The sequence below is a fragment of the Monopterus albus genome, unplaced genomic scaffold (assembly GCF_001952655.1).
Source record: "Monopterus albus unplaced genomic scaffold, M_albus_1.0 scaffold267.1, whole genome shotgun sequence".
NCBI lineage: Eukaryota > Metazoa > Chordata > Actinopteri > Synbranchiformes > Synbranchidae > Monopterus > Monopterus albus.
Genome location: NW_018128147.1, coordinates 1,129,227 through 1,140,088, shown reverse-complemented (window position 1 = coordinate 1,140,088; position 10,862 = coordinate 1,129,227). Strand labels below are relative to the sequence as shown.

The following is a 10,862-nucleotide window of genomic DNA, read 5'->3' as shown; positions in this document are numbered from 1 at the left end:
TGTTCTTTTGGTTTTAAACTCTTTACTTGACTCCAGTAGAGTTCTCGAAAAGAATTCCTATATGCCTAGACTGTTTATGCATAAATGGCAAATAAAAATCTTGAATCTGGGCTCCCAAAGAGTGGTTCATTTGTCACTCTCAAGAAAAAGAGAGATCTGGGCTTAAAACCACTTTTGCTTATTGTTGACTATTTGGATTTACAAATAGTAAATATTTCATATCAGAATACATAAGGCTGCATTTGACATTTTACAAGCACTTCCTATTTTATTAATATACAGTAAAAAGCCAGGGTTTTATTTATTTTATTTTTTTATTTTTATTCATTTTGATGTTCCTTCCTTTTTAAAATATGTGTGGCCCAGTCTGTAATGGGATGTGGAAAGTGAAGACTAAAGTGGTCCCATTGGTAGGAACACTCAGGGGCTAGTACTCCCAAGCTGGCAGAACAGCTGCAGAAGCTCCCAGGAACAACGTCAGAGCTCTTTGTCCAGAAGAGTGCAGTGCTAAAGAGCTAAGATACTGCACAGAAGCCTCAAAGCCCCAGGCCTCTGGTGAAGGACCCAAGGTTAAGAAAGACAAATACCGCCCACAGGGATGAGAGGGATGTTTGTATTTCACACTGTAATATTTATTGCTGGATCCTGAATGAACCCCAAGGGACTGTAGGACAGGACAGTAGGGAGAAAGTAGAATGTTCCACTGAAACTGAAAATAACTGAGTAAAAGTCAAATCAGTTGACAACAGCAAATTTAGTAATAGGTTTTAAGGCTAGCTGCTACAATTACTGTACTAGAGCAAAACATATTTGAAAAAAATTGGAAGCATTCTCATCAAAAATGTCAAATGTTGTCAATGTTATGTGTTCATGTAGAAAAAGCAATATTTGCAGAAAGACCTATATCATTATTGGATTCTGGTACTCTGAGATTGTGTACATGTAGTTTGAATTTGTAAAAGTAACATCACTTCTATCAGGTAAAAATATGAAGTTGCCTGAGTGGTGCATGATAAAACATTCCCATCTTGTTCTCTTTATCCATTCTTCAGTCGTTCAGTAGTCTTCACTCTTGAGCTGTGCATTTTGTAGTTCCTGGATCAGTGCTGGAGGAGATAAGCAGAGTAAGATACAGAGATTACGCAGCATCATTCGCTGAATATAAATCATTTATACATACCATATACTAGCTTCAAAATTTAACCTAGTGACAACAAAGAAGGTTGAATTTACCTGTGATAATCTCCTCCTTCACTCTGTGAAGTTCATTTTTTACTTCTTCAAGAATTTCCTTCAAACACACATATACATGCAAAGATACTGTTATTAAAAATATATGGCAAATCGTACTTCATAATTAGTCAATCCTACTTCATAATTAGTCAATCAGTATTTCCTCCACCGTTATGCAATAATTCTGAATGGATGGATATGTTTACCAGCAACACTGTTTTGTATTTAACATGTGCAATGATGATGCTGTGATCAAAACAAACTGTTTTATGTGTGTAGTACACCTGTGAATGATCAGCTGTGCATAGTGCACTGAGACTATTAAATATAACAACTGTCAGCAGAGTAATCCCGCTGCCTCATGCTGAGCTCTACCTTTGACAGACCTGGCTCATTGAGACACATGATTCGATGTTGCACCAAGAGAATGTCCTTATATTCAGTAGCAGTCGGTTTTTATTTGTAATTTCACTGCAGCATGATTTGAAAATTGAGTCATTCACTTGTTTTTCTGATGAGGATGCCGAGTTTAAAAACAAAGGCAGGAAGAGATTTTGGATCCATCACCCTCTGCAGTGTAGAACATCATTAAAAGATTCAAGGAATCTGGAAGGATTTCAGTGAATAAAGGCAGAGGGCACACGCCTAAGCTGGATGCCTGAGCTCTTCGATCCCTCAGATGGTGCTGCATCAAGAATCGTCACTCTTCTATAAGTGAGCTAACCACATGGGCTCAGGGGATAACTGGAGGATTCTCCTGCGAGGCCCTAGGTGTGTGGAATTCCTTTTTGTTTTTGTACTAATTTAGCATTGAAGAGCATCCATAATACCCACGCTCATTGCTTGAGTTTAAAACGGTTTGGGGCATGGCTTGGTCAAACTTTGTAATAGCCTCACGTAACCCCAATCACTAACTTATTCGTTTCAAGTTTTGTCTGAATGGCTTTGCTAGCCGAAAGTATGCTGAACTTATTAAGATGTGAAAATAGTCAAATTGGACCCCAGAAAGTAGGTAAAACAAGTAGGTGTGAACGTGTGTGTGTGTGGGGGGGAGGGATAGAGACAGAGAAGGAGAGGGGGAGGGGGAGAGGGACAGAGAGAGGGAGAGAGAGGAGTTATGTAGGGGCATGTCCCAATTGCGCTGCATTTTATGGACCACCAGATGGCACTCCAAGACTGTGTCATTGACTCAGCACTTTGAGCTTCCATTGACTTGTATTGCAAAATATAAAGCTGAATAGATTAAAAAGGAAACTAACCTGTTTGATTCGTTCCATATCGGTATCACCTCCCGCACAATCTGAGTTCTTTTTCACCAGCTTCATCCTAGGATAGAATGAGTCAAGTTTACCTTTAGCCAAAACAAAGTCCTTTAGATCAAGGAGGTCTTTTCCAAAGCTGGCCAGGAGATATAGCTTACTTTGTTTCAGGGGGAAAAACAAAAGCACATCAATCATATGGGTTAGGAGAGAGTGAGAGGAGTAAAGGAAAAGCACAGCAGCAAACTGCCTAAACCAGTAAATGTAATTAATATTTAGAACAGATCATCAGCCATCATCACAACATCTGAAAAAGAGCAACCCCTTCCTCGGGTCTTAAAAAGCCTTTTATGCAAAGTTCCTCTGACTAGTTTAATTTAAATGTCTCCAAAATGTCAACTTCTGCTTGTACTGACTGGAGTTTGTATTGTGGAACAGTGACTGGTGATTGACCAAAATGTAAATACATAGGATGGATCGATGCTAATCGTCATGCTGCTCTGATATTCAGATTTCGTGGGCACAATCTAAGATTATGCTCATGCCACGAAGAAAAAAATCAAATGAATTCAGTTGCAGAGCTCTATCATGGCTATATGCTACAGTGGAGCAAAAGACTGATGGTCACCTAAGCAGCTTAGACACAGTTTTCAGCTTCTTACAGCTTCAGGAAGAAACCACCAAGTGCCAAGTACTTCATTTCATGTAGTAAGTCATTTGCAAGCAGCAGACCACTGATGATAACAGTACCGATAGTACTGATTTAACTGGCTTGTTAGCATCATGCAAAAAAGAGCAGTCTGAAAACCAGCATCTCAGGACAGAACCTAGATAGCAGGAGTGGACAGTGGGTGGACTGGTACCTGGACACGGTAGAGTTAAAAGAAGGAGAAGTGGACGAGGTGGGACATAGGCTGGAGTCCCTTGGATTGCTGGTTAAGGATTTGAGCCTGTTGCAAAAACATTCAGATACTTCAAGGCAGCTGATGGTTGGATATTGAATGTGTATGAATGGCATGGCCAAATATTATTGTAAGAGTCATGAGGAAAAGTAAAAGTTTGACTGATCAGTCTCTTACCTTGGCATGGTAGCAAATTTTTCCTTTTTTATTTCTGGTGAAAAAAGATTACATGTATGTACATGATAATGAGGAAAAAGTAAACACTGTTTGTAGTGATTCCTCTCTATTACCCTAAAGTTACAGGCGACATCTTCATGTTTGTAGTGTTAAAAAGACGTGATAATATATGAGGTATATATTGTTCTAAAATTAAACCAATATTGTGGTTGTTGACAAAGTAGGTAAGTAAGTTATTATGAAACTACTATTTTCTTTTCCTAGTATAGGTGATGCGACAATGAATAAAAACAAATACCATGAATTCCCTATTTATGTGGCTTTATTACCTGCTGAAGACAAAGTGACATTACTTACCTCCTGGTCCTGAGGATTTTGTTACTGATGAATCAGAATCCTCCTGTAGTCATTACAGATATACCAAAGTTATCACCTACTCCTATCTCAACTCTTACTGATCATTCTACAAATGCTACAGAATAATGAGAGAAAACTCAATAGTGAAAATCACTGACAGGAAACTTACATTGCGTGCTTCTTCCTTCTTTGCAGCTGGATTATCAGCAGCTTTCCTCCTATTTAATATAGTTGTAATATGAGCACACAGAAGTCCTTAATATCAAATGATCACAGGCATATCTTTTTCTTATTTTGTAACCTTTATTTTACCAGGATAAGTAGTATCAGAGGTCAGCAACCTCTCTTTCAAGGGAGACCTGGCCAGGATGGCAGCATTACAAGTTTCAGACAGGACAGTACAATATCTAACACACAAAAATCATGTGTATGAAAGGTCAAATAGACTAAAAACGGAGAAGGGTCCAACATCCACACCAAACATTAATTAAGCTAACAAAAGAGATAATTAGTAAAATATTAATTTAGAGGTTAAAGTAGCCCAGAATTGAGTCTAGAATACCAAGGTCTTTAACTGAATTTCTTTCTGCAAACTAGGTCAGATGACTGGAGCAGAAAATATAAAAAAGTTAGTATGGTAGAGGCAAACAGCAGATATGTGTCCTGTGATCTAAGATTATTGTATGACTGGAAGATGACCTTAATACTTTAAGTTTTCCAAAGATCTATCTGAAATGTCTCTAACTTACCTCCTAGCAAGGATGGCACTCATTTCCCCCATTAGATCACCTCCTCCACCTCCACCAGATGAAGATGTTGGTTTGGGAGCAGGGGCTTCTGCTCCTACCTCATCCTTGATACACAAAAGCACCTCAGTTCACTATGTGGGCCACTGAATAGCTCATTCAGTCTGTCATTTATGAGAGCATGTACATTAAAATCGTCCATTGTTTGTTTCCCAAGCTGCATCTTTTTATACATTTTTATACAGTAAAGCCAGTGTGTATCAAGTATGTACCAGTGCAAGCTGGTGGAGTACGCAAAGGACAAAAAACATACATGCCCTTTACCTTGGCCATTTTACGCAGTTTAGCTCCGGCCAGAGCTGCAGCCAGATTGTTTGCCCCGCCACCTGCATTTCCTCCAGCAGGGGGCGGGTTTGTTGGAGGTGGGACCATGCAGCCAGGAGGAGGTGGTGGAGCTGCAGGTGGGCATAGTCCAGAGGAAGGTGGTGGGCCAGGAGGTGGTGGGGGTGCTGGGGCAGGTGGTGCAGGAGGAGCAGAAGGGGCAGATGCAGCAGCGGAGGCCTGCCTCTCTCGCTCCACACGTTCCTTCTCCTGCTGCTCCTGCCTCTGATGCTCTACTCTGGATAGGGATTGACAGAAAATTCATAGATTCATCATCTGTTGGTGTTAAAATGCAGCAGCTGTTAAAAACTGTTTCCTATTTATGTTTGACTTTTTCCACAATTGAGATTTGTATCAGAAGGACTGGTTGATTAACTGATTCATAATTTGGTTTGTTTAGAAAACATCAAAGCCAAATATAAACATGTTCCAGCTTGATTTGATTTGATTTGATTTGATTTATTCTTTCAAGCATGTAAAGACAGTTGATATGACAACACACATGATTGTACACATAATCCAGTATCAATTTGCTTATACCTAGTACATGCTTGAATGGAGTAGGAAGAAGTCAGACTTATCCAGTCCTACCCCATGACATCATCTTACCATCATTGGTTTGCAAGCAGTAAATGATTCACTTCTACCCACACAAGTATTATACTAAAAAAATTATAACAGTGTTAGCTTCTCAGGTATGAGGATTCTTTGCTAATTTTAAACTACAGAACTGGTTAAAGAAATCAAGACAACAAACAATGAGGTTATTAATTAAACATTAGTCACAGCCTTAGTGTCATCTGTAGTGAACAGTACCTTCTCTGGTGTTCCAGCTCCTGTGCAGAGTGTCTATTCTGAACTTGGCCTGAGAAAAAACATGCTTTTATTATTTATTTATTATTTTTTGCAGGTGTACTCCTCTCAGTCCATAGACTCCAGACTATTAAAACAAGGTGACAAACAGGGATGAAGTCCAGGACAAAGCAGCTAAACTATAGCCTCACGTTTGTTTTCATATCATATAATCATAGTATATATTGCATTAGCTGTTGTTCATTTGACTCAATTTCACTTCATGCACACAATTACTTTCAATGTGAAGTGTTTTCTGAAAACATATTTCATTTTAGTTTACAGTAGTTCCAATGACAAATTTGTCTGTGACTGGAAATAATAATAAACACACTCTTTTTAACAGAACACAACAGCATCTCCTTGCTTACTATAAAATAGCTTTGCCAAAAAAATCAATTAATTAATTAATTAATTAATTAATTAATTAATTCAGGAGATCTGTAACAAAATGAAAGTCTATTGAAAACACCTGAGCCATTTATAATTTAAATAACTAGTTAGACTTTTGAAAAATGTTACCAACGTTTGATTTTGAGATTTTGAGTCATGCTCTAGATGTGGCATCAAGAATACACCACAGAAACAGTTCACACTGTCTGATCTGGATCAATATGCCTTCATTGCTGTTTACCTGCTCCCACAGGTGCATTGAGAGCCTCTAATGCAGATGTCATGGAATTGGCAAAAAGAGCAGCATCCTCTGTACTGCCAAAGTTCAGTCCCCACACCTGTTTGGGATCTCGCCACTGGTGGAAGTTTGGTGTGGCTTGATTATACTTCATCCCTTTAATAACAGCACAATTGATCACCACCTAGCATTAACAGGAGAGACAGGATAGTGACAGTATTGAGGATTCGAAACTTTGGGAGTCACAGCTTACAATGTCATGAGCACATGTATGGTCCGGTGTAATGCAATTCAACGCAAATGTTAGAGAGGTCAGTGGTGAGTTGATGAGTTTATATTTTTGAAAAGTGCATTGCATTGAATTGTTAGGTGTATGTAGAATCACCACCTCATAGCATGAAGATTACATCTTCACAAAGCTTGGTGTGCAACTTCCAGTACTATGTGTGTGTACATCAAAATGCATTATGGCGATGCTTTTGGCTGTGTGTTGTGCACTTGTACCTGCTGGTCAGCTTGCAGTTTGCGGCCCACCACTCTGAAGGTATTGGCCACAGGGCTGTGATAGATATGGACACGGCTGATGCAAGGACTTTCAGATCCCGCTGGCACCCAGCGCCTGTGGGTGTCATCATACAGCATGACTGTTGCCCTCACCTGGCAGATGCTGGACTCACTGTTGGATGGAGAGATGATGAGGAAAACATGGCAAGAAGCAGAGTACAAGACAAAACCACAAATTGAAAGGAAGTGCAGAGCAACCAGAGAAGTGTGAAGTGTGATATGGTGTGTAGTAATACTAGCCTCGGGCACACTGATATCAATACTTTTATTACTGAAATAATCTGATGTACTATCATATAAGAGAGATAAATAAGCTACTATTTACATTTTTACCATTTTTGACACACTTTTAACTGCGTCTTCCTGTGGTGTTGATACTTGCATAGTATTGTTTGTACAGAACGTGGTACCTTCAGGTGTTTGGAAATTGCTCCCCAGGATGTGAGGGTAGTTTTGGGGGATGTTTCTACTAAGAAAATGAATAATGCTATTACTGTAGCTTTAATTACTTACTCACATGCAAATTTAAACACAAGATGGATTTCACAGGTAAATGACAGTTGTTCATGATGTCAGTTCTCGGAACTAAAGAGGGCATCACACAACAGCAGCAATGCAAAAACTTCAGTACTGAAAAGAGTGTTCATGTGCCTGGGATGTGATCTGACATGATGGATGATGCTTTTTTGTAGTAACAATCTTGTAGTGTTCCTGTACAGCTTTTCCACAGGGACCTCTGGTAACTTGTACTTGAGTGTAATCTCCCTTTCACTCAACATGTTTTTGGGATAGGCTCAGGAAAATCAGGTATGGATGGATAGAAAAAAAATACTAATATTGGAGGACTCTGAAAAGAAAACTTTCTTGTGTCCAATAGTAACATTTAAAAAATGTAATCAAGGTATGACTATAGATGTAAAGCCTATGCTGTATGCACACAGTAAATAGATGGCAAGCAATAAACATGATAACTTTGGCTTCCTTTGTTAATTTGAAAAGGGCTTTTATTTATAAAAAAAAAAAAGTCTTTAATCAACTAACGTACCACTGAGACTGGTGATAATTGTAACGCCTTTTGTTTGAGCATCACTAACTTCACTATCTCAATGACTGTTTGTGCTGGATCTCTCAAACTTTGATACATGGTACTTATATTTGTCTACTACAAATAAAACTCACTGGACAATGGCTACATCATCACAGATTATGAGTTAATGTCAAATGTTACAGCCTACCCCACAACTGGGGTGTGTTGTAACACTAGTTGGGGATGGATGTAACAACACGACAATTTGCTGAAATAATATCTACACTAGTCAGCCCTATGACAAACTGGCAACCTGTCCAACCTGTCGACCCAAGGTCACCTGGGACTGGCTCCAGCCACCCATGACCCTATTCAGGAATAAGTGGTATAAAGAACGGATGGATGGATATCAACATTATCCAATTTATGTAAGAATTGTACTAAATAATAAAGAATGGTCAGCTTTGAATAAGGTGAATAATTTGTAAGAAGGCACACAGTGGTTGGGGTAAGGTTAGGGCAAATCTCCAGGAAATGTATGTAAGTCAGTATAAAGATCTGCAAAGTGGCAAGTACAAGGATGTGTGTACGTGTGTGTGGTTTGGGGGGGAGTCTGTATTTTAGAATGTCACATAAAGGCTCAAATACTGTCACAGTTATGTCAAATGTAGATGCTGCCCCTGGGGTGCAGGGATTGTGGGCTGAAAAGAACTGACCTTATTCACACTTCTTTTGGTTTTGACTTTGCACAGTGTTTGTGTACACAGTGCAGAGACTGTCACCATCAGAAGTGTCAGAATCTCTAGGTCACTGGGCTTCAGAGGATAAGTGGGTGGTCATATAGGGATGGTTGTAACATTTGTAATAAACTGTTACACCTGCCCTCACCCCAAGCAGCCATGACACAGCTAACAGTTTTAGCTTGGGTTTGAAGTTAGCAAGAATGTAAAGCATCAAATTAACGTAGAGAAACTGCTGCTTTAGGTTACATAGGTCAAACCATTGTATCTACAATGCAATGAGAACTAGGCAAAAAATAATCTTGATAAAAAATGTTAAAATTGTTTTTGTTCATAAAATTCTCAGTGTTGCTCAGAGTCCTGCCACTTCTTTTGTCATCGCAAAAAGGAAATGGTTATTTATCTTATTTATTTATGATAGTGAATAGCAACAACACCTTTTCTGACTGGTCAGACTGACAGTGTTACAATGTTTTTGTGAATTTTTCATTAGGGCTATAACTGAAGTTCTATGTACACATTTAGCAGCTGATATTTTAGAACCCAGGCCTTTACAAGGCATTCATGTGTTTGAAGGCTTTCAGGAAAAGTCAGGACAGAGAAAACAGAGGTATGTTTGCAGCAGCATTGCAGGTACTTATTTTTGTATTCTCTGAGGCATTGTGGCAATGAGGTTTTTATCAGTCTGCATGTTGTTGCAAGTCTGTAGCCTGTGGGAAATCTTTACATCCTGCTCAAAAGGTTTTTATATTTTGACCACTTCCTGTGCAAGGTGCCATGCCGCCTAACGTGGATTAACCTGTCAGTAATATAAACTAACTTCTCAGAACAGTGAGCCCTAAAAAATCTCTTTAGGGTTTAACAAAGGAGATACAGATCATCCAGCTCTGATATTTTTATCTAATGTGACAGCTGTTACAGGAGTACACCTGCTCTGAGCTCCAAACGTTTGCAAACAGCATGAAATGTAATCAGAACAAAAAGATTGGTTGACCAATGACAAGTCCTGATAGGAAGCTGTACTGATCTGCAAAATTTCAGCCATTATGGAAGAAAAAACACAGTTTTAAGTGAATTAGCATAATTGCAATAATAATTAAATTTACTTACCCCATATTCCAGCTGTAGTCAATATCCAAAGGTTTGCTTGCTTTTTACCAAACAATTTCTTCTCCTCAACTTGAATCACTTCCTTGTCCCTGTCACAAGTATATTTGCTGTCTATTGATGAAGCCTGCTGTCATTCTTGCCTGCAAACCTCCATTGCTCTCTAACATCACATAACATAACACTAACCGCTTGCACTTCTGCCTCTGTATTCTCGTTTCCTAGACAGGTTTTTTTCTGTCTTCCTGTTCTCGTTTCTTTCACTCGTTCTTTTAAATGCTCATTTTCACATCTCCCCCATTCTCCCTGTCCCTGTGGCATAGCTCTGATTTTTATCTGCTTTCTTCTTTCCATCATACACTGGTGTTTTTATAGGGAGCAGGGATAGTTTTTAGTACAAGTGGTGCCTAGTTGTATGTGTGTGTGTTTGGGGTGAAGGACAACGAGATTCACTATAGTCTCACACTGGTTCTCTTCACATATTTATTTAGACTATTTAAGATAAAGAGCAGGAAACATTACATGCCAAGGTTCATTGCAAGTTTTCCCACTGCTTGTCTTGTGTGCAACAGGAAACTTGCATGTTGTGAACCACAGTTGTTGTGCTGTAATTTAACTTCATGGCTCAGTGCAAACAGCTGTTAGTGTTCTGTATTCATGACTGTTGTAGCTGTGTTAGCCAACTGCAGTTGTATCAAGTAATATTTAGCTGAATGTCTTAAAATTCAAATGTGGTCAGAAACAGTTGTAGTATAACTAACAGAAGTAGTAGTACTAGTAGGAAAAACAGCAACAGATACAGTAGACTATACTGTAGGTACATTGTAGTAGTGTATGTCATAGGCAGGCTGGTAATTTGGACATCCTGTCAAAAGCCAGCGTGGCC

At 39.0% G+C, this 10,862-nt stretch overlaps 1 protein-coding gene across 1 annotated transcript; it reads right to left on the bottom strand.

Annotated features, from left to right (window-relative positions):
• Positions 1–610: 610 nt before the first annotated feature.
• On the bottom strand, positions 611–10,305 carry LOC109972705 (vasodilator-stimulated phosphoprotein-like). The gene is made up of 13 exons (XM_020621743.1): positions 9,980–10,305; positions 7,043–7,214; positions 6,542–6,722; positions 5,872–5,920; positions 4,999–5,293; positions 4,678–4,781; positions 4,098–4,146; positions 3,929–3,971; positions 3,572–3,605; positions 3,356–3,442; positions 2,493–2,559; positions 1,234–1,291; positions 611–1,106 (listed from the first exon to the last, which is right to left on the bottom strand). Exons 1-13 carry the CDS (start codon positions 9,982–9,984, stop codon positions 1,057–1,059), a joined length of 1,194 nt encoding a protein of 397 aa, XP_020477399.1. The 5' UTR covers positions 9,985–10,305; the 3' UTR covers positions 611–1,056.
• Between the last annotated feature and the right edge of the window lie 557 nt (positions 10,306–10,862).

What these genes read in the sequence shown, in the direction of transcription:
- LOC109972705 (XM_020621743.1), bottom strand. An exon ending in TTTAACTCTACCGTGTCCAG is followed by an intron (nt 2,560 to 3,355) that starts GTACCAGTCCAC and finishes ATTCTATCCTAG; the next exon opens with GATGAAGCTGGTGAAAAAGA. An exon ending in GAAGGAGGAGATTATCACAG is followed by an intron (nt 1,107 to 1,233) that starts GTAAATTCAACC and finishes TATCTCCTCCAG; the next exon opens with CACTGATCCAGGAACTACAA.